Source organism: Trichomycterus rosablanca, chromosome 3 (assembly GCF_030014385.1).
Source record: "Trichomycterus rosablanca isolate fTriRos1 chromosome 3, fTriRos1.hap1, whole genome shotgun sequence".
NCBI lineage: Eukaryota > Metazoa > Chordata > Actinopteri > Siluriformes > Trichomycteridae > Trichomycterus > Trichomycterus rosablanca.
The window spans coordinates 31,417,514-31,442,181 of record NC_085990.1 but is presented as its reverse complement, the minus strand read 5'-3'; the positions used below and the strand labels follow the sequence as shown (position 1 = coordinate 31,442,181).

Sequence of the window (24,668 nt, the reverse complement as noted above, 5' to 3'; positions counted from 1 at the left end):
CCTAAATCTGTCTTTTCAGACTAAAACACTTCATGGGACGTATTTGCAAGCAAGAATATGTTTGTTGTTTTTCATTAAATATTTCTTTCTTGCAACTCTTCCAAAAATGCCCTTCTATATAATACCTCAGATATGACCTAGAACTTTCAACATTTGCAATACTCTTGGTGGCATAATATCCATTCTGACCAACTCTCTTTCTAGTTTGTTTACTATTTTCAGATGGGCAGCGTGCCAATGCCTCTAAGATGGTCTTGGTCATTCTCTGCAAATTCTCTCTTCTTCTCTCTGATTAGATTCCTGATCTGAATCTTATTGATATTTTATTTTCATATGTTTTATCGACAGTCTTTACCATATTGAATGACAATACAAAGACCATACACAATGTACTTGTGAAGAAACCCATGTATAAACCCTTATATATATATACTGTATATACACTTATAGATAGATATAGATATATGTAGAAACCTATGTGCATATACACTGATCAGCCATAACATTAAAACCACCTCCTTGTTTCTACACTCACTGTCCATTTTATCAGCTCCACTTACCATGTAAAAGCACTTTGTAGTTCTACAATTACTGACTGTAGTCCATCTGTTTCTCTAAATACTTTTTTAGCCTGCTTTCACCCTGTTCTTTAATGGTCAGGACCCCTAAAGAGTAAATGGACCACTAAAGAGTAGGTATTATTTAGGTGGTGGATCATTCTCAGCACTGCAGTTTGTTTATGTTTGTTTACACTTTTGTTACATTCATGACAGAAACGATAGTTACTCATTACACAAGGTTCATCAGTTCACAAGTTTTATTTCGAACACAGACTTGGACAATTTTGTATCTCTAATTCACCTCACTTGCATGTCTTTGGACTGTGGGAGGAAACCGGAGTACCCGGAGAAAACCCACGCGGACATGGGGAGAACATGCAAACTCCACACAGAAAGGACCCGGACCGCCCCACCTGGGGATCGAACCCAGGACCTTCTTGCTGTGAGGCGACAGTGCTACCCACTTAGCCACCGTGCCACCCCAGCACTGTAGTGACACTGACATGGTGGTGGTGTGTTAGTGTGTGTTACGCTGGAATGAGTGGATCAGACACAGCAGCGCTGCTGGAGTTTTTAAATACCATGTCCACAAGATCGCTCATCTATTGCTGTTGTTTGAGTTGGTCATCTTCTAGACCTTCATCAGTGGTCAAAGGTTGCTGCCCAAGGGGCACTGTTGGCTGGATATCTTTGGTTGATGGACTATTCTCAGTCCAGCAGTGACAGTGAGGTGTTTAAAAACTCCATCAGTGCTGCTGTGTCTTATCCACTCATACCAGCACAACACACACTAACACACCACCACCATGTCAGTGTCACTGCAGTGCCACCTAAATAATACCTGCTCTGTGGTGGTCCTGGGAGAGTTCTGACCATTGAAGAACAGCATGAAAGAGGGCTAACAAAGCATGCAGAGAAACAGATGGACTACAGTCAGTAATTGTTGAACTACAAAGTGCTTCTACATGGTAAGTGGAGCTGATAAAATGGACAGTGAGTGTAGAAACAAGGAGGTGGTTTTAATGTTATGGCTGATCAGTGTATATCTCATATCAGTATTTAATATGTAAAGGACTGAAGACAGGTTGACTTACTGACAGGCAAGATGACACTTACTGACACTAAAATAAAATCTGAACAGGAGCGCTGTAATTAGGCCAGTGTGTGTGTGTGTGTGCGTGTGCGTGTGCGTGTACACGTATGTGTAAGCTCTAACAGGAGCTGCTAGCAATTGGCACATGATTTATTCAGCGAGAGAAGAAAGGAGGGACGGGTGGTATTAAGGATTACGATTAAGTTTGAAAGTGCCACCTGAACCAGAATGGGAGCTCAGCTGGTACCTCAGCCTCTTACCAGTGACCCCCTGCTCCCCCGCCGTCCCAAGGGCCCTGCGGCGTGTGACTTGAAGGGCCGTTAATTGTCTCCAAACACGGCTTTAATCACATCACGGTCCCCTGTGGTCAACCGAGACGTGACTAAGCCCCGCCCCATAGTGTCATTAACACTGGGTCCCATATGCTGCCCTGAGCTTTGCGAGGTCCCACAGGGCTGAGTTCTGGGCCCGCTGTAGAACGCATGCATGCAGGGATTATACGCGACACTCCAATGAATAACTAAGTAAACCGGCAGCCAGTGAGATGTCTTTTTTCTCCCCTCCACCCTCTTCCCTCCCTTCTTTCATTAATTCCCCTCCTTTCATTAGTCTCCCTTGTTGCCTAAAGCAAATGGACCGCCTTTGGCACGCTTATGCCACGCTTCACATATGGTGCTCACGCTCAGAGGCAAATAAATAACCTTTCAACCTCCCCAGATGTCCCTGGTCCCTGTGTTTAATGCTCTCTCGCTCATTCATATTCTTTCTTTCCTCCGTACCCCCACTGGCATCCCAGTCGCCGCCTTCTCTCCGCGAAACTCCTGCCACACATTTAATTTGGTTGTGCTGGCAGCTTTTTATTGTCTCGCTGGTCTGAACTGAAGGGTGTGTGCATGTGTGTGAGAGAGGGAACGTGTGGAAAAGGGGGATGCGAGAGGACTGAATGAGAAGTTGCCTTGGCAACGGTGCCACACTGCTCTGCCGCAGTGAAGAAAATGAGAGAGAGAAAGAGAAACGTACAGAGAGAGAGAAAGAGTACGACGAGAGAGTTGGAAGTGAAAATGAGAATGGGGAGAGGTAGCGTGTGAATCAATGCGTATATACTTTTGCGTGTACGTGCCCGTGTGGGCAGACTAATATAGAGAGAGAAAGGGAGAGAACGAGAGGGAGTGCGCGAGAGGAGGAGAGTGCGAGTGTGAGAAAATAGTGGTGACTGTCAGAACTCCTGCAGTGAAGAGGCACAAAGCTGGGACAATGTCAAAAGAAGAACTTGAGGGTGTGCGTAACTAACCAGCAGCTGAAACGCATAAGGCCAGACATTTCAAAGACTCACTGAACCTTACCGCCACCACCATGTGCCTGCCTACATTTGCAAATCTGGTGGGTGGCGTGACAATGAGCCTCGCATGAATAGACAAAAAAAAAACTGTGAAGTGAAGTGAAGACTCATGCGCCAGCTTGGCTAGAGTTGCCCTTCTTAAGCCCACCCTTCTTCTCACAATGACAGTGGGGTAGGATAGTCACAGGCTTTAAAAAGAAAGGAAGAGTCACTGTTGCCACTTAACTAACTAACTAACTTACTAACTAGAGTTGCAACTAAATGACTATGTAGATACACTATATGGCCAAAAGTATGTGGACACCCGACCAGGAGCTTGTTGGACATTCTATTCCAAAACTAAAGGGAATTAATATGTAATTAGATACCCCGCCCCTTTTGCAAAGGTCAGGCATTGATAATTAATGAGAGGACAAGGCTAAAAATAGACCTTTCAATTTATCCCAGTAGTGTCTAATATGTGCAGACCATAAACTCATCAAACCACCAATTCATTTTATACATAGAAGCACAATAGAAGAAGTTGAATGTCATTATTTGTCATATATACATACACAAGTATAGTACAATACTTTTAGTACAGCTTTTTCAGCATATCCAAGCTTGTTTGGAAGCTGGGACACCCCTGGAGCGGACAGGGTTAAAGGCCTCGCTCAAAGGCCCAACACTGGCTGAACAGCAGAGCCTGGATTTGAACCAACAATCTTCCGACTGATAGCCCAAAGCTCTACCCACTAGGCTACCACTGTCCCAAGCTACCACTGTCCCAATAGGTGTGGTTGACACATAGAGGGTTGACACATGGAGGGTTGACACATGGAGGGTTGACACCCCCCCAGCAAGAAGACCCTTAACTTTCCATTGCTTGCACTGCATTCAGTCACAATTAACTAAGTCACTTTGAATAAATGCAGTAAGTGTACTTAAATGTACACAGATTCAGGCAGTCACACCTAGAGCAGCTAATCCGACTTCTGTCTGGTTTTGGAAACATGTGAAACTTCTACAAAATGTGAGAATTGTGAGAAACCATGTTGCTATGGTACAGCCTTGCCTTCACCTGCAGATGTGCTGCTCTCTAGTATAAGCATGTATCATTGGAATATATGTTGGGTGTATGACAAAAAAAGGAAACTAGATTTCCTTAAATTAGCTGGGTAAAATTGGCCAATAATCTAAGGTAATCTTAGGTAATCTATCCACTCACCTCAAAGGCCTGACTAAAAAAAACAACCTTCCAACTCACCCCACAGGTGTTCCCCTCATTGGTTCCTCACAGGGTTTCTTAGGGAGTTTTTTCTTTGCCACTGTCTCATTTGGTTTGCTCATAATGTTTTAATTGGTTGTTGAATCTGTAAAGTTGCTTTTGGCAAACTGACTTGTCAGTAGATTTTAACAGGTGAAGGAACTGACACTCCTCTATATCAAACTGTGTGTATCATGTGTCTGTAGACCTTGCTTTGTGCATAAAAGCATAGTCTGGCAGCAGTGGTAGTAGATCAGCAATTAAGGTACTGGATTACTGATTGGAAGGTTGCTGGTTCAAGCCCCACCCATGCCAATTTGCCACAGTTGGGCCCCTGAGTAAGGCCCTTAACCCTCAACTGCTTGCATTGTATTAATCATGCTGGAAGAAAAGAGGGTTGTTGTCAAACTGTTGCTACATAATTAATATATAATTGATTTATTACACTCGTTGGCACAGGTGTGGTTGAAACATCTGAACTTTATATAGATGCCAATGGTTTTAAAATAGAAAGTCCAACCAGCTCATATTATACATTAAATATGTTATATTAAATCTAGTTGCTTTTGTTCTGTCCCGAATACTTTTCTACTACAATCTCACCATTACAGTTATACAATCATCCGAGATTCTGCTAGATTCTTAAGTGCATTTTGGTACATCCATCTTTATCAACATAATACAACTAATCAAAGTACTTGATATGTTGAAATGCTGAGTTACTGTAGCTTACTGACCACTCGAACCCTCAGACTTCTAATAACAATCGTTAAATCTAATCACTTATCAGCCAAGACTCATAATACCTTTCCATCATGGAGTACAGCCCAGTTCACATGTGTGTATCCTATTTGCAACCCTGGCTTGTTATTATTATAATTGTTTTGCACACACCCCCACCCCGCCCATTTTCCTCCCAATCTAGTCCTATCTAATTACCTGAATGCATTACACTTCCTCTCTACTGATGTTGACCTCCACTCTGACTAAAGAGAGCCATGACTAATACACGCCCCAGACTACTAGCCGGCTGCATCTTTTCACCTGTACATGGGGTTCAGTTTCATGCACGGTTTATCACACCCTGATTCTCATTATCCCTCATCTCTGACGCCATCTATCAGCCAGCAGAGGTCGTAATTGCATCAGTTATGAGGAATCTCTTCTGGCATCCTCCCTGCGAACGAGTCAATCATTGTTCGTGTAGGTGCCCAGCCTGCCGGTAGCAGAGCTGAGATACGAACCGATAAGTACAACGTGTCAGCTCTGGTGTGCTAGCATGTTTTACCGCTGCGCCACCTGAGCGGTAAAACACGGTACCTGAGCACCACATGAGCGCATTTATTTTTTGACCTACACTATATGACGACTACATAAGTATGTGGACACCCCTCCTAAATAAGAGATGCAGAAAATCCAGCATATAAAATAGAATTATTGTTTATAACATTATGAAAACAGTTAGGGAAGGTTCTTAATTTTTTTCAATATGTCCAGCTAGATCTATAAAGAAGTGATTTTACAGGTTTATTGTAAAGAAAGTCCAGTGCTCTTCACCTTTTGAACACTTCTAAAATGGAAGAGTGGTTGTGAGCCGGGACATTTGTCCACAGACACTGCAAAATTTGAACTCAGTAACTAGGACAATGTGTGTTACTACAGTGAACCCAGTGAATCATGTAGCAGATGCCTTTATCTAAAGCAACTTACAATTTTAACCAACAACAGAGCAAGCTATTGAGAATTCAGGGCCTTGCTCAGGGGCCCAAGAGTGACAACTAATGTCTACTGATTTTCTGTTTTGTGTAAAGTAAAAAGTCCTGCAGCAGACTGTCAAAGATCAATGCGTTTTAGAACAGAAAGAAAACAAGAGTAAACAGAAGTGAAAGACATGGCTTTAAAGGCTTTTGGAGAGAACAGCTATCAATTATTGAGAGCGAAATGCATGTTAGTGCCAAAGATAAAGCAACATAAATGGCAGCTTGGGACACCTTAGGACACTTGCGTCCTGATCCATCCACAATACCTTCTAGTGCTGTGCTATTAGCTAAAGATCTTCGTAATGGTGACCTGTGGACGCAGTATTGACAGTAGACTGTTGCGTGCTCACTGGTGTGTGCTGCTGTCCAGTTGCTGCTGTGGACGTTAATGTGATGGTTAATATGGACAGACTCAGTGAAGAGTGAAGAGTGCAGAGCCGTGTGTTAAGCGGCAGGCATTACTGAAGACCAGGGAGGGAGGGACGGGACGCTCATCCTAAACTAATCCCCTGAGAGCTGGGCCATGTCTGGGCAGCTAAGCATAACCGCCCCCAACAACCCTCCCAACCTTCCTTAGAGAATAGTGCTGCTGTGAGTGAATAAATCTATCTGCAGCAGCGGGAGGGTATTAGCAACCAGAGTTGCGCAACAGCACCATCTACTGGCAGAGGCAGGAAGTCTGAATGCACTGATCAACCTGGGTGTGAGTTTTAACAACCCGGGTGCTCTATTAAATACTTGGGTTACTTAAACAGGTCCAAATTGCATGGTTGTTGTTTTATCACTGTTAATAATTCATACATTGTCAAACAAATTTCATTCTGTCTTGCCTCTGCCCACAAAAACTTCATACAAAAAAAAATAGTCAAAGAAATCAATAAATAAAAAGCTAGTGCTAGCTGACTACCGCTGAGATCCAGGGTTCAAATCCCCATCAATGCTATATGATGGTCAGGTATCTACATACAGATAGAATTGGCTGTGGGGGAGCGTGATGGATTTGCGTCCTGTATGGGGTGTTACTGCATTACGCAGAGTGATTCCACATAAACCAGATACACTGCAATCCTGACCAGGCTAAAGCAGTAGTAAAACATAAAAATTTATTATTATTATTATTATTATCATTACTATTATTATTATTATTATTATTATTATTATTATTATTATGAATAACATTATTATTATTATTATTATTACTTCATTACAATTTTATTATTACATTTATTATTTATTACACTATTATTTTTTCTTATATTATTCTTATTTTATTTTTTATTATTCAAATAAAATAATTGTAATTATTATTATTAATTATTATTATTATTACTATTATTATTATTGTTATTATTCTATTGCTCAAATATACACAGAAGAGTGCCAGAATAAAGAAACAATCTTGAATAAATGATAAGTAAAAGATAATAAAAACCACTGCTGTAGGGGCATTTTGCTGGCATTATTTGAGGGCCGACAAGGTTCAACACATTTCACTTGATCAATATGACATATCATCTTTATCCTGAAAGCAGTGATCTCCTGCGGAAGACAGTGCTCCCCTCCACAGGGCTAAATGGTTCAGTGTGTGGTTTGATCATGATAAAAGGATGTATATCATATGCTATAGTCCTCACAGTCGCTGGATCCTAATCTAACTGAACAGCTACGGGATATTCTGGGATGAAGTGTTAGACAAGCATCTACATCACCATCATAACACTAAATAAGGGAATTTCTCTTAAGTACTAATTTTACTGGTTTTATGATGCTGGAACACTTGTTTTCCTTCTTATTCGTTGTTGAAATATATTTGTTTATGCTTAATAATACATACATGTAAATAATACATATGATAATACATACATTTATTTTTGTTCATATTTGTAAGCACAAAGTGAATATGTGTAAATTAAAATTGGACTTATGCACTGGAAGCATATTTACTAATAAAAACTAATTGAGTAGAATATTTTTTCTCTCACTTTATCACTTTTACAGTTTTACATTTCTTCTTTGGCTTGAATTCATTGATAATTAATTATGTACGTGATAAAAGCAATTTCATAATAATTATTTTAGAGGTAAGATTTATTTTATGTATACTGTATCTGTAATAAAAATGTTTATATTAGCACAGTTACTAGTTTTTTTAGGAATATTACTCTTCATATTATACAATTTTTCATAATAAAATGTATTGTGGTGATCAGGTGGCGCAGTGTTATATTACGCTAGTCCACTGCCAGCTGAGAGCCGGGGTTTGAATCCCCAGCAGTACTGTCAGCCCACTGAGCATCTACAAACAGACCTGATTGGCAACGTCTTAGGGGGATGGCCGATTCCCTGAGATAGACTGGCGTCTATCTCTGCATTGATAGACGCCAGTCTATCAATTACTGCATTGTATGTAGTGATTCCAGGAAAACTGGACGCACTGCAATCCTGACCAGTATAAATATGAAATGTCTATTGCTGTGTGACCTGTGATTTTGTCTGGAGGAGAAAGCATATTACAAACAAAATATACAGTAGAACATTTACATTTAAAGACGCCCTTATCCGAAGCGACTTACAATTTTAACCAACTACATTGTAAGCAATTAAGAGTTAGGAGTTTTCCTCAGGGGCCCAGCAGTGGCAAATAGGTGGTGGTGGAGCTTGAACCAGCAACCTTATGATTATTATATCATTATAGTCCAGCACCTTAACTGCTAAGCCACCACTGCCTTCACAGCAAAAAGGACTTGGGTTCAACTCTGAGGTGGGCGGTACGTCCTTTCTGTGTGGAATTTGCATGTTCTCCCAGTGTCTGTGTGGGTTTCCTCCAGGACCTCTGTTTTTCCCCCACAGTCCAAAGACACGCAAGTGAGGTGAATTGGAGATACAAACTCACCAGTGATGGTGTTTTAACATTGAACTGAACTGACTGAATCATGTATAACCTGTAACTACATGTCCTGTCAATAATGTAACCACGAGTAAAACCTGACTATGTACACATGTACACTTAAAGCTTCATTAGCTCCCATTACTGTACAATCACAGTTACTAAACATTCACAGCTAATGACAGTTTCAGAGTGCAACCGATTTTCTGACACCTCAAAGCTTGGTGGGATATCACTTTATGGGGTTCCTTAAATAGCTGATTGAGTGACGAAATGCTAAAATGGTAATGAAGTGCTTATCATTTCAATTTCAACTGTTCAAAATATTATAAGTGACAGATAGATAGATGGTGGATGGATGTAGTAGATGAGTACAAAACAGTGAAATGCTGTTAGCATCTACCATTATCTATAAAAAATATGATAATTATAAATCTATAAAAATATGGTCTTATGTCTATATTCATATAAGCAGATGTAATAAGTATAGTAAGGTATACATGCATGCATAATAATAATAGTAGTAATATATCATAAGAATACGTATGAGGTATACAGATTTATGTAAAGAATATACAGTAGAATAAAATGTTATTCTATAAAGCATATTATATAAAGAAAAAAATATGTTATTCTAGAAAGAATATTATATAAAGAATAAAACAGTAAAGAGGAACAGTAAAAGTCAACAGAAGTTTGTTTTGGAGGATTAAATTCCACATAATGTCTATAAACTGCACCTTTTAGACTTACCCCTTTAGTTTTTTGTTGTTGTTCTTATATTCTTAAATTTGTATATATATTTTTTTATTTTTATATATCATCTTTGCGTTATTTTATTACATTACATTTTATTTATTATTTTTTTACTTGCACTACATCGACGTGTTTTTGTGTAATGCTTGTGATGTTCAATCACGATGAATCAATCAATCAATCCATAAAAACACTCAAATTGAACAGAATGACAACAATGACAACCTACAGGAACATTTAAGTGACACGGGAGTGGTGCTTGCAGAAACATAATCTGCAACCTTGTTACAAAAAGGCAACATCAGAAGCATGCAAAACAATATCCGGATTAGCCAGAGTGCTGTGAGCTGATGAGGTAGAAATGGAACTTACTGGCCACAATTATCAAAGGGGTGTGTGTGTGTGTGTGTGTGTGTCTCAGAAGAACAAGGTGAAGCAGAATTTTATAAATAGAACACCTTACCGACTCCTAAACATATAAGCCATAGTAAATATTGCATGGGTGGTTTTAAAATTAGAGAACAATAAACTAATTTGGACTGGGTGTCCAAACTTGTTTGTGTTTTCCACAACTGCATACCTGAATGCAGCAGTTCCTGCTCCATCACACCACAGCCCAGCACCTCAAGCCAGTCTCCCTGAAAGCGCACCTCCATTTCGAAAGAGGGGTGTGTGAACGGGAAGTAGCACTCCACCCAGCGGATCTCCAGCTCTGGAGAACAACAGAAGTCAAACCGATGGCAGGAAGAGACGGTAGTACAGTAACTGTGAACCCGGAGGTGCTGTTACCTTCTCCAAAGAGATGCCTCATGAGCCGGGTGAGTGTGTGTTTCAGGTTGAACTCCACCAGCTTCACGGCCTCCAGAGTGTGAGTCTCCTGTTTCTCAGGTGTTCGCCGCCCACCGTGTTCAAACAGTGACAGGTCCTCACCGTTCTTCACTCGAGCAAACAACTGTTCAACATCAAACAATATCAGTTACTTTGTAGTTCAGAACTTGGGAAAACATAGTTCCTTTATTTAGGGGACAAAGGTATTCAACAACCATATTACCCCAGCAAAAAGAGTAAGCCCTCTTAATAACTGGACGCACAACCTTCGGCTGCAGTTACTGGAATTAAACAGTTTTAAGGATTGTTTCAAGCCTCACCACAGCATCTACTGTATACTGGGTTCAAGTCAAGCCTTTGACTAGCCCACATAATCGTTCAAATGTGGACTTAGATCTGTATTTTGGATCACTGTCCTCTTGCATTACCCAAATTCTCAGCTTCAACACATATTTTTCGTATTTTTTCTGACAAAGCAAAGCACCCACACACCATCACCCTACCACATTACCACCCTATAATAATCTTACTCTGAAAACTATGTTTGCTTTTTACCAGATATTTGTTGTTTGTAAGAATTTGATTTGTTTGTCCACAGAACATTATTTCAAAAGGTCTAAGAATCATAGAGGTACAATAATAATTCTTTATTGTATTAATTGATCTGCTTAAAACTGATGTTTCTCTTGCTAGCCTCTAAAAAATCCCATTTCCATAATTGTAGGTAATGAATCCTGTTGTGGTTCAGTGGAGTCCAGAAGCTTTAAAAATCTTCCTCTGGGATTTTTTTACATTGTGGCATTGCATTTCTGTGGAAACTTTGATTCAGGAATAAATTAAATTACATTTTACAAAATGTGGGCTCTCAGGTAGTGCAGCAGTATATCAAGCTAGCCCACTCTGAAATCACGCTAGAATCTCTAGACGCTATTGGTCGGTCAGACGTCTATGCAAACATAACTGGCTAATGTCCGATTGCTGAAACAGCCTAGCTACTGGGAAATGCACTTTTCAGTGTGCTCTCAGTGTTGTTACCAAGCCTGGGTAAAATAAGAGGGTTGCATAAGGAAGGGCATCTGTTGTGAGAAGTGTGCCAAATCAGGTATATGGACCAGATTGATCCGCTGTGGCGACCCCTAAATACTGGAGCAGCCACACACACACACACACACATTCACACACACCTAGGACAATTTTAGTTCCTCCAATTAACCTGACTGCATGTCTTTGGACTGTGGGGGAAAAACGGAGCTCCTTGAGGAAATCCACGAAGACATTGGGAAAGCAGAAAGATCCCGGGCCACTCCACCAGGACCTTCTTGCTGTGAGGCGACAGCTCTACCTACCTACCCGAATCACCAAGTAACATAAAAACATCAGTGACAACACAGTGACAAGGTACTTACACTTCATTATGTCAGATTTTATTCACCTCCGTCTCTTCCTTTTCCAGCAGTATAGTCCCAGTGTTGGTTAGAAAACTGGTGTAAAATCTCTAACCGTTCTGTGATTTGTAAACTGCCAGCGTAATGACAGTTATTACACAGAATCACATAAATTCAGTTCACACTGATCCAATTACCAATGACCTCATCTGATAGGTGATCAAATGGCCCAGCAGTCTAATTCTCTAGACCACCAATCTGGAAACTTCAGTTTGAGTCTCAGAGGTGCCACCAGCCTGATCAAGAGACCAACAGACAACATTTGGTGTGTAAGTAAGGGAAGGCTCAATAGGGAGTCTTTTATTGGTCAATGCAACAGCGACTCCTACTGTCTGGCTGAGGTGTCAGCACAAGCCACTGAGGAACAGCTAGCAGCATAGTGAGTTCCTTGTAAAAATTCAGCAGTCTTTACTTTATTGAACTTAAAAAGTTAGCTGGTTCTTTGATGAGAATGAGAAACAGCACCCTGTTGATTGAAAAAAAAAGTGAAATCGGTGTATATTTAGAAGTAAGCACAGTGTATTTACCTCATGGTTGGAGAACAGTCGCACTCCCTCCATCTGGTGGAAGACAGGATAGTGGTTGGCGTCGATCTCGTCCCTCCTGTAGACATCTCCAGCTAACAGAAAGCAGTCGAGGCCGGAACGGACTAGCTCCTTCTGGTGAGCGGAGGTGTGTGCACGGAGCATGTGTGTGCGGTTCAGGTAGTAGTTGTCGCCCTTTTTCCTGCTGGGGTGATCTTTTGGGATAAGTAGGCTGTCGAAGTTCTGCTCTACTGTGACCACAGGACTGAGGTTATCATGCACTGAGAAGAGCGGCGTGCCAGATCGGCTTATGTCTGAATGGTAGAAATGCTCTTTTATCCGCTCTTTAATGATCCACAGTGGGTGATGGGCCTGATTATGAAGCTGTCTGCCCACATTGGACAGGATTTTAGGTGTGACGTTCGTCATGTAATCTCGAGGGTAGGTGCAGCCGAGGACTTCGACTGACTCTGGGGTTTGAGGAGAGGGGCTATGTGTGGACAGTCTTCTTTGGTGGAAAAGTCTAGGAGACACTGTAAAGGTGCTGGATGTAAGGCAGGTGACTGGCCATCTGCAGGCAACAGGTTCCAAGAGTGTAAGGAGAGGACGGGATTTGAGCATGACTGCAGTATGGCTTCACAACTGCTCGTAAACCTGTTAAAAAAAAGTGTGTTATTAATCTGCAATTCTGTGTAAAAAATAATATCAGTAGACACAAGAAAAAAGTAATTCTAATGTCACCTGGAAGCACTAAGCACATAGCAGAAAAACAGCCTCAACAGTACCGCAATCTATTGCCAGACATTACACACTCACCGGTGCAATTTAGAGTACCCAATTAACATTCTGCATGGTTTTGGGGGGTGGAAACCTCTTACAGACACTGACTGGAGTTTAATATCCAACCAGGGCCATAAGAGCAGTATTGCTATGTGACACCAACTCCACCAGCTGTGCCACCATGCCACCAATACCTTAAAGGGTCTAAAGCCAACCCCAAAACATTGAGTTCAAGGAAAAGGCAAACCATGGACAGGTCACTGGTTCATTACAGGGCAAGACTTTACATTGTCTTTAATGAACATGAGTAAATGGAGTGGTTTAACCTACTGACAAGGTTTTGGAAAGTAAAAGAAAGAGGAGATACCTACATGGATCCCCCAGTACCCCTCCAAACAGCTGGCTGTTAGTTTGTTTGTTTGTTTGTATGGATGGATGGATGGATGGACAGACGGATTGGTGGATTGGATGGATGGATGGACGGATTGGTGAATTGGTGGATTGGATGGATGGATGGATTGGATGGATGGATGGATGGATGTATGGATGGATTGGATGGATGGATTGGATGGATGGATTGGATGGATGGATTAGATGGATGGACAGATTGGTGGATTGGATGGATGGATGGATTGGATGGATTGGTGGATTGGATGGATGGATGAGCAGATTGGTGGATTGGATGGATGGATGTATGGATGGATTGGATGGATGGATTGGATGGATGGACAGATTGGTAGATTGGATTGATGGATTGGATGGATGGATGGATGGTTAGACAGATTGGTGGATTGGATGGATGGATGGATGGATTGATTGATGGATTGGATGGATGGATGGATGGATAGACAGATTGGTGGATTGGATGGATGGATAGATGGATTGGATGGATTGGATGGACGGACAGACGGATGGATGGACGGACGGACAGATTGGATGGACGGACGGACGGATTGGTGGATTAGATGGATGGATGGATTGGATGGATGGACAGATTGGTGGATTGAATGGATGGATGGATTGGATGGATGGATTGGATGGATGGATTGGATGGATAGACAGATTGGTGGATTGGATAGATGGATAGATGGATGGATGGATGGATTGGATGGATGGATGGATGGATTGGATGGATTGGATGGATAGACAGATTGGTGGACTGGATGGCTGGATGGATTGAATGGATGGATGGATTGGATAAACAGATTGGTGGATTGGATAGATGGATGGATTGGATGGATGGACGGACAGATGGACAGATTGGATGGACGGACGGATTGGTGGATTAGATGGATGGATGGATTGGACAGACGGACGGATTGGTGGATTAGATGGATGGATGGATTGGATGGATGGACAGATTGGTGGATTGGATGAATTGGATGGATTGGATGGATAGACAGATTGGTGGATTGGATGGATGGATGGATAGACAGATTGGTGGATTGGATGGATTGGATGGATGGATGGATTGGATGGCTAAAGCGGGACATAAGCTAGCCCACACCTTCTCCTGAAAAGTCACTGTCCGTTTCTTTTTACCAACCAGCAGAGGATTCCTAAAGAGAGCTTTTCTACACAGAGAATCACACTATATTTCCTGTATTCCTCCGCTGCCTGTATCAGCATCTCAACCAGCAAACCTCTACACACCCATACAGACTGACTAGAAAGAGTGATTGGAAAAGTGTGAGACACAAAGGGAAATGAATGTTGCATTGCAGTGGCATTGCAGCACAGCTGGTTATGGCCAGTATCCTCAAAGCGATGCGCCACTTTTCCCTTTTCTCTGTTTGTCACCCCATTGCTGCAACACTACAAATCAAATGAACCAGGCCGATGTGATGCAAGGGTATTCTTTATGCAAAGCCCATAAAAGCAGTAAAAGATGCCCCCACACACAGTATAGCGTGCTCATATACACTATACACACAGTCACAGAGAAGAATCTCAGCTCTCGATCATACACACTTCCTCCCATGTGGCTTTATGAGTGAGTTAAGGGTGGGGTGTTCATCCTCCCCGCTCCTCTTCAGCAGTAATAGGGAAAATACCTCCACGCCTTTCCCATACACCATCGTATTTCAGTACAGCCATGACTCGACGCCTGCCAGAAAATGCTACAAATCTAAAATACCCACTTTGCTACTGTGTGTGTGTGTGTGTGTGTGTGTGTGTGTGTGTATGCACAGTTTGAGAAAGGCCTCTTCCTTATTCCAGCATGTATGTGTCAATGTGCTTAAAGCAAGGTTCATTAAGACATGGTCAGACAAATCTGGTATGGAGGCACTCCAGTGGGCTGCCATGCAACCACTGTTGGGCCCTTGAGTTAGGTCCTTTACCCTCAGCTTCAGGGGGGGCGTACAATGGCTGACCCTGTATATGTGCACTGATCAGCCATAACATTAAAACCACCTCCTTGTTTCTACACTCACTGTCCATTTTATCAGCTCCACTTACTATATAGAAGCACTTTGTAGTTCTACAATTACTGACTGTAGTCCATCTGTTTCTCTACATATGTTTTTAGCCTGCTTTCACCCTGTTCTTTAATGGTCAAGACCCCCACAGGACCACTACAGAGCAGGTATTATTTAGGTGGTGGATGATTCTCAGCCATGCAGTGACACTGACATGGTGGTGGTGTGTTAGTGTGTGTTGTGCTGGTATGAGTGGATCAGAAACAGCAGCGCTGCTGGAGTTTTTGAATACCGTGTCCACTCACTGTCCACTCTATTAGACACTCCTACCTGGTTGATCCACCATGTAGATGTAAAGTCAGAGACGATCGCTCATCTATTGCTGCTGTTTGAGTTGGTCATCTTCTAGAACTTCATCAGTGGTCACAGGACGCTGCCCACGGGACGCTGTTGGCTGGATATTTTTGGTTGGTGGACTATTCTCGGTCCAGCAGTGACAGTGAGGTGTTTAAAAACTCCAGCAGCGCTGCTGTGTCTTATCCACTCATACCAACACAACACACACTAACACACCACCACCATGTCAGTGTCACTGTAGTGCTGAGAATGATCCACCACCTAAATAATACCTGCTCTGTGGTGGTCCTGACCATTGAAGAGCAGCATAAAAGGGGGCTAACAAAGCATGCAGAGAAACAGATGGACTACATTCAGTAATTGTAGAGCTACAAAGTGCTTCTATATGGTAAGTGGAGCTGATAAAATGGACAGTGAGTGTAGAAACAAGGAGGTGGTTTTAATGTTATGGCTGATCGGTGTATATGACAAATAAGGACATTTGATTAAATTCCATTCCAGATTCCGCAATTATGATTTTCCAAGTGGACTTGACTACTTTTTTGTACTAGGAGCTGACTTGGACAGCCATGTGTGTGTGACGGATTTGTTAATGACCTATTAAGAAGAAAAAAAAAGTCAGAAAAAGTTTATGAGAAGGTAGAGTGGATATACAATGAGATAGTTGGAGACAGACTGGACCACAGGGAGAGAAACAGTACAGATAAAGGACAGAATGGACTGTCCTTCTGGTCTGCATCATTCATGCGTTCTGAGTCTAGGAGACCTGTCCTCGTCTCTCCAGATATTCTCCTGTCATCAGACTAGAAGTCTGAGAGCAGCTTATTAGAAAGACATTAATTCTATTTGGCAAGGTGAGTTCATTCTTGTGTCCTGCAGTCATGAACTATTTCCTGACATTCCACTTGCTCTGGAACTCATTTGAGATTGCACCACATGACCTAACGTGAGCTTGAGGACAAATGAGGTTAATCTTTTCATGTTTTAGCTTTTGCTTTAGCTAACTACCTTCATTTCAGGGTCAGCACCTAGTAGCCAAAAGCTCAGCATGGCTTTTGGCAGGTCATGATGCCAATTTTTTTTTTCATTACTACTGCCAATTAATGCTCAGGCTAAAGCACTCTTAGACAGAGGAGAGAGGTAGATGTAAAATAGAATCATCTGGATCCACTGAGTCAGATGAGTGAATTTTTAAAGGCAAATTAAATCCTTTGACTGACTGCTCAGTTGGGAACCGACCAGAAAAAAAGACTACGAAAAGCTTCACCCAAAAGTGCACTAACAGCCAGCTACGCCTGTACTAATGAGGAGATAGAAGTGAGACATTTTTGGCCACAGCTGCAAAAACCTGGAGCAAGTCAACTAAGCAATGGTCTACCATTACAAATGAGCAGATAGAGCATACTGCAAAATGCTTGGGACCCCCTTGCGAAATTACACATACTGTTAATTTTAGAAGTAAAACAACATTTACAACATTGCAGCAAAATATAAATATATATAATATAAATATATACGTATATATAATTTATATACTGATCAGCCATAACATTAAAACCACCTCCTTGTTTCTACACTCACTGTCCATTTTATTAGCTCCACTTACCATATAGAAGCACTTTGTAGTTCTACAATTACTGACTGTAGTCCATCTATTTCTCTACATGCTTTGTTAGCCTGCTTTCACCCTGTTCTTCAATAGTCAGGACCCCCACAGGACCACCACAGAGCAGGTATTATTTAGGTGGTGGATCATTCTCAGCACTGCAGTGACAATGACATGGTGGTGGTGTGTTAGTGTGTGTTGTGAATCAGACACAGCAGCGCTGCTGGAGTTTTTAAATACCGTGTCCACTCTATTAGACACTCCTACCTAGTTGGTCCACCTTGCAGATGTAAAGTCAGAGACGATCGCTCATCTATTGCTGCTGTTTGAGTTGGTCATCTTCTAGACCTTCATCAGTGGTCACAGGACCCTGCCCACGGGGCGCTGTTGGCTGGATATATTTTTGGTTGGTGGACTATTCTCAGTCCAGCAGTGACAGTGAGGTGTTTAAAAACTCCATCAGCATTGCTGTGTCTGATCCACTCATACCAGCACAACACACACTAACACACCACCACCATGTCAGTGTCACTGCAGTGCTGAGAATGATCCACCACCCAAATAATACCTACTCTGTGGTGGTCCTGTGGGGATCCTGACCATTGAAGAACAGCATAAAAGCAGGCTAAAAATGTATGTAGAGAAACAGATGGACTACAGTCAGTAATTGTAAAACTTGAAAGTGCTTCTGTATGGTAAGTGGAGCTGATAAAAATGGACAGTGCGTGTAGAAACAAGGAGGTGGTCATAATGTTATGCCTCATCAGGGTATATGTATCTATACATCTCTCTCTCTCTCTCTCTCTCTATAGAGAGAGAGAGAGAGAGAGAGATGTATAGATACATATACCCTGATGTATACTGTATATACCGTATATATGCAGGGTGGGAGCCGTACTGGGAACTCCTCATAACTGATGCGATTACGACCTCTGCTGGCTGACTGATGGTGCCTGCATCCCAGTCGAGGGATAATGTGTGATCAGGGTGTGGCTCTCCATACACAAAGCTGATCCACATATGAATTTGCCTCGTGCAGATGAAAAGATGCACTCGGCTACTGCACACGTGTCGGAGGGGGCGTGTGACGGTCTCGCTCTCCTCAATCAAGGCAAGGACCGGCATCAGTTCCCCTTTAAGCTTCTTTGAGTGGTCCAAAAAGGTGGAAATCAGATGTTTCTAAATCCGAACTATAAGCTCTGTCTGATACAACCTTTTACAACAAAAATCTAAAAGTGCAGAAACTTTTTGAAGATCCTTCATATTATGCTAGCCGACTGGTGCTTGGATAATGAGTCATGGTGTCATGCTAGAGAGAAACTGAAAGGCGCTAATGTACGACCAGAGAAGATAAATGAGAAAAAAAAAAGATTAAAGACGTTCACAGATAACAGAGACAGATAGATGGAGGAGTTAACCTTCAGCCTTGTACAGTCATTTCAATTCTGAACAGCTGACCAGGATAAGAGAAGCCCATCATCATCGTCTGTGGGGGAAGGGGGAGGGGTGCTAATTGACGGTAAGAAGTAGACTGGTCTTTTTCTGTGGATGTGTGCTCAAGGAGGTGGGATCTGCTTCGCTCTCAGAAGACTCACAACTCACAAATTTCAGATCTAGATGCCATCATTGCTAGGCCACTGGATAACAATTCTAAACACACACACACACACACACACACACACACACTACTTGCCTCTACCACTCTCCTCCCTATTGCAATACATACTGGCCCACTTACCAACCTTCGCTCTACCACTTTAACAACTGACCTACCTACCTCAATCCTCTCTACAACCACCTAATGACCTCCCACTGCCCTTATCAATACAGAAGGTACACAGAACCCTTGACTTTTACCATCCTTCATTCTGCTGTGTCTGAATACTGCTTGAATCCAGTGTGTATACCTTCATCTTTACCTACACACCCACCTCTCCACTCATTATTGTATACCTTTCCTTCTAACTAGGTACGTTTATTCATATAGGCAAAAGGCAGGAAAAAGATTCATGTACCACACATGTTGCCTTTAGTACTTGTTAGCCCAGCCTGGGATTCAAACCCCTGAAACTCATGCATTGATGTTACCAGCAGCTTGGCTCTTTCCATTGTGCCTCACAAGCCCACAAAAATAGATAAAAATACATTCCATATATTTTAGGACATGTCAGTAATAATGTTAAGAATGATAATCCTTTTAAATATATCTATAAATCGTAAATCCTGTAATTATTCTACTGTTTGCTCATATTTTTGTGCTTGTGGTGTGCGTAGCCATATGGCAACACGCCTTGGTGTCTTAAGTATGATGTATAGAATCCATTACCAAGCTGCAGACTGCAATGCATCATGACATAAGCCAGGCCTGATGCTAGATTTTTTATTAATAATTGCATTTAATATGAAATTGCTTTTAAAAGTAATTTAAAAAAGATTTGAAAACATGTGTTTTACATAAAGATCATATATCACCGTGGCATACACAGATACCTCCTGACCAGGAAAGAAAATGAAACCTCAGCAGTTTCCTTGCTGAAGTGCTAAAAGTATTAAAACCCCCTTTGTTTACCTGACTTTGTATCCCTTTACTTTTAATCACATTGCTTTTACATTAGTGATGTACCTGACTACATTACTACCTGACTATTATAGTGTAAATATATTAAGAAACTGCTTCCTCACCTGCCTGGCTGGGCGATGTGGCTGCTAATGTGTAATCAGCAGAGGTGTCTGTCTGTCTGTCTGTCTGCACATTGATATACCTGTCTGCACTACAGTTTCAAATTTCAAGTTCACATTCTACACTTTAATGGCATGTATGTATTTATGTATATAGTTGTGTATGTATTTATTTATTTATTTATTTATTAATAATTAGTCATGTACACCAATCAGCCATAACATTAAAACCACCTCCTTGTTTCTACACTCACTGTCCATTTCATCAGCTCCACTTAACATATAGAAGCCCTTTGTAGTTCTACAATTACTGACTGTAGTCCATCTGTTTCTCTGCATGCTTTGTTAGCCTCCTTTCATGCTGTTCTACAATGGTCAGGACTCTCCCAGGACCACTACAGAGCAGGTATTATTTGGGTGGAGGATTAGTTAGTGTGTGTTGTGCTGGTATGAGTGGATCAGACACAGCAATGCTGATGGAGTTTTTAAACACCTCACTGTCACTGAGGACTGAGAATAGTCCTCCAACCAAAAACATCCAGCCAACAGCACCCCGTGGGCAGTAACCTGTGACCACTGATAAAGGTCCAACTCAAACAGCAGCAACAGATGAGCAATCGTCTCTGACTTTACATCTACAAGATGGACCAACTAAGTAGGAGTGTCTAATAGAGTGGACAGTGAGTGGACACGGTATTTAAAAACTCCAGCAGCGCTGCTGTGTCTTATCCACTCATACCAGCCCAACACACACTAACACACCACCACCATGTCAGTGTCACTGCAGTGCTGAGAATCATCCACCACCTAAATAATACCTGCTCTGTGGTGGTCCTGTGGGGGTCCTGACTATTAAAGAACAGGGTGAAAGCAGGCTAAAAAGGTATGCAGATAAACAGATGGACTACAGTCAGTAATAGTAGAACTACAAAGTGCTTCTATATGGTAAGTGGAGCTGATTAAATGGACAGTGAGTAGAAACAAGGAGGTGGTTTTAATGTTATGGCTGATCAGTGTATGTATGTAGTTGCCTAGCTGGTTGATAGCACTGCTGTGGGTTTAAACACTGAATGCCAGCAGTAGTGGGCAAGCATGAAAAAAGTGCAACATTAAAATGACACCTTTTTATTCATAATGTTTTTTTTTTTTTCAGTTTTATTAAAATGTACTGCAGATAGTAGCCAAGTTCACTTTCCAGTATGAATTCTGATTTTATAACACTGAAACTGCCCATAACCAGCTTGACATCAGAGCTTCAGAACTGTAGTAACACATAGAGGGCAAGTGTGTTTCAGCACACAGGGGTGATGAGGGTTCACACATGTAGGTCATGTTAAAGCATGACACACTTTGACAGTAGTTCTCTCTTTTCCTGCATTCCCACTATTCCCACTAACTGCTATTTTCAAAGAAGCTTGGCATGAGGAATGTGTATTCAGGCCCAATTGGCCAAGGTGTGTGTTTTTGAGCAGTGGGTGGCCATGACCCGATGTTACGCCAGTCCAGCCTGACACTGCCAACAACCAAAGACCTTCAGTAAGCACAGAACAAAGTGGCTATTAAGCTTAAGATTAATATACATATTCAGGTAAGTGTAATTTTCAAAAAAGTGTAAAACACCCTGCTGTTGTACAGTAATGAATCTCCATTTAGCAATCTGACTTGAAAAATATGGATTTGGTGGATGCCACTTAATGCTACCTTCTTGAATATTTAGTGTCTCTGTGGCTGTTTATGGTGGTTTGGGACCAGCCCATTAGTTTTAGTAAAAGAAAAAATTCAAAACTATAGCATGAAATGACATCCTAATACACTTCATGCTTTCAACTGTCAGGGCTCGCACATGCGACCTAATTTCTCAATGGTGCGAATAAAAAAAATATGAGGTCGCACCGGTGCGACCAGCCGTTCAAGGGGAAAAAAAGTCTTTATCTTTTTAAGGCACTTTAAAAATATCAGCGGTAAACTGACTCAAAATGTAATAATGTCATGTAGCCTATGTCAATAATGTGCGTCTTGTTACTGCATTAACCATATATAATATTCTTATCATTAAATGAGATGTTCAGTTTGAAGCCCTTAAAACACTTGCACTCTTAATTTAGATTTTCTTTTTATTTCATTTATCTTGAGTTTAAATTTCAGCTCAGTGAAGCACTTTAAGCACCAACACTTTTTCAGTAAGTTACCTTTCTTGTAGAATTGTGCTTCAAATAAAGAACTTTATGTTGACCAGATTGTTAGTTAATCATCTACAACTCAATACTGCCTAAAAAAAAAAAGTGAACCTGTAAAACTGAGGTGTTAAATGCGGTGTGGTCAAAAATTTGGGTGCACCTAACTTTTGTGCTGGTGCACCTAAGAAAAAAAGTTAGGCACACCAGTGCAGCCAGTGCAAAAAGTTAGTCTAGAGCCCTGACTGTGTTAAAACATTTTAGGGAAGGCCTTTACTTGTTTGAGAATGTGCACAAAGTAAGCTACAAAGAAATAGTTTAGTAAGTTTAAAAGTTTCTCTAGCCTGCCCAGCCCCTAATCTTAAACCTCCTGAAAAGCTTTTGGATGAATTAAAATACCATTTACTAGTCAGGCTAAGAAATCCCCCCAACATCTGGTGGACTGATGTTAGTAATGGCTTCTGGTTGGAGACAAGAAAACCCCAGAAGTCATGTTTTACCACTTGGCCAAAGCATGTAAAAACCTGACTATGAGCTTGGTCAAGATACACCTGCAACTGCATTGGCAATTTCTACAATATTTCACACTGGGTCTGTTCGAAAACCTAGTGAGCCACCTTGCTGCCTACTGCCTACCAAGGCAGCTGCCTAAGTAGTGAGAATTCTAATAAAACATTAAACTTATAAGGCAGATTATTCAGACACACTACTTAGAGAGCGATTACATAACCACAGTTTTCGCTTACTAAGCTAATACAGTTAGCCTCAGGCCATTTAAACCAATGGGCTGAGATAGCATAACCCACTAGCATGAAGCTAACATCTTCCGTTTACAGAAAATGGTTAAATTGTCACTGACAAGCCCATATTTGCAAATAAATCACACTTGTAGACCTTTAAACAATTAAAAATTAATGATAATTAATTTACTTTTGAAAATAATTTATTGTGAGAAAAGAATGCTGGCATTGCCTTCACCGCTAAGGAAGCATCCCTCGTTATTAAGTCAGATTATTGCTTGGAAATAAGGCACCTTAGTAGGCAACATTTTAAGGCATCTAAGCCTTAACGTAAAATAGACACATGGACAGACCCTATGGGTGTGTTCGAAAACCAAGTGAGCTGTCTTGCTGTCTTACTGCCTACATAGGCAGCTGCCTAAGCAGAGAGGATTCTAATAAGTCATCGACTTATAAGGCAGGTTTATTCGAACGCACTACTTAGCGATTACATCGGGTTTCCCTTACTAAGCTAATGCAGTGAGCATCATGCCATAATGAATCCCAGTCAGTCATACCATATTAAAACTGAACATCCAAATCACCTCTCTGGTTCTGAATGCTCTTGAATATTACAGCTCCTCTCGACCTCATCACCAAAACACCTACGCCAACGGCTCTACTACAAGCCCGATAATACACTGCATATGACCCGTTCAGATAAGAGTCGGTAAAGGATGGTATTCTCAGACATGTCTACAAAATCCATCAGAAAGAGCTAAAGTTGTTCTCAGATTTAACATGTCCACATGATCATTAACCTTCCATGCTAATGCCCTTACGCCAACCTTGCTTGCTAGCTGGGGGATTTTGACAGACTGTTCTCTGCACTATAAGAAGGTCAAGCAGTAAAATTGAAAAGGACAAGGACACCACAGGGCACCAGGAACAGACACCTTCATGCGTTAATGCCAGCTCAGCCTGAATGGGCTTTTAACTATGATTTTCATTCATTTTATTTCATTTTATTTCATTTTCATCTTTTTACCACAGCTTACTCATGGTCAGGGTCAAAGTGGGTCAGTTTTCCACAGAATCACAGTGTGCAATGCAATAAAACACTCCAGACCGGTGGCCAATGTGGGCCTCGACCAATCCCCCCTTCAGATGTAGACACCCGACCGGTTGATGGCACACTTGGGGAATCAAACCCTGGATCCCCGGAGTGCTTTATGTATGATGTATGATCATAAACATATAAGGAAGTTTATTCATTGCTTCATCCTGATCAGGAATACAGTGGGTTCAATACTTTTTCAGTAACACTAGGCACAAGATGCAACATTCAAAAGTTATTTCATTAAATCCAGGCCGCTCAGGTGGCGCAGCGGTAAAACATGCTAGCACACCAGAGCTGACATTTCAAACTCATCGGTTCGAAACTTAGCTCCACCATCCGACCTGGCTGGGCGGCTATATGAACACTGTTTGGCTT

At 41.5% G+C, this 24,668-nt stretch overlaps 1 protein-coding gene across 1 annotated transcript in view; it reads right to left on the bottom strand.

The window, feature by feature from the left end:
• fars2 (phenylalanyl-tRNA synthetase 2, mitochondrial) overlaps positions 1 to 24,668 on the bottom strand; it is a 222,896-nt gene that overhangs the window by 163,088 nt on the left and 35,140 nt on the right. Inside the window, exons 2-4 of the mRNA XM_062991163.1 lie at positions 12,442 to 13,092; positions 10,431 to 10,593; positions 10,222 to 10,353 (exon numbers count right to left, since the gene is read on the bottom strand). Coding sequence (XP_062847233.1) covers positions 10,222 to 10,353; positions 10,431 to 10,593; positions 12,442 to 13,059 — 913 coding nt within the window. The 5' untranslated portion in view covers positions 13,060 to 13,092. The remainder of the gene's footprint in view (positions 1 to 10,221; positions 10,354 to 10,430; positions 10,594 to 12,441; positions 13,093 to 24,668) is intronic.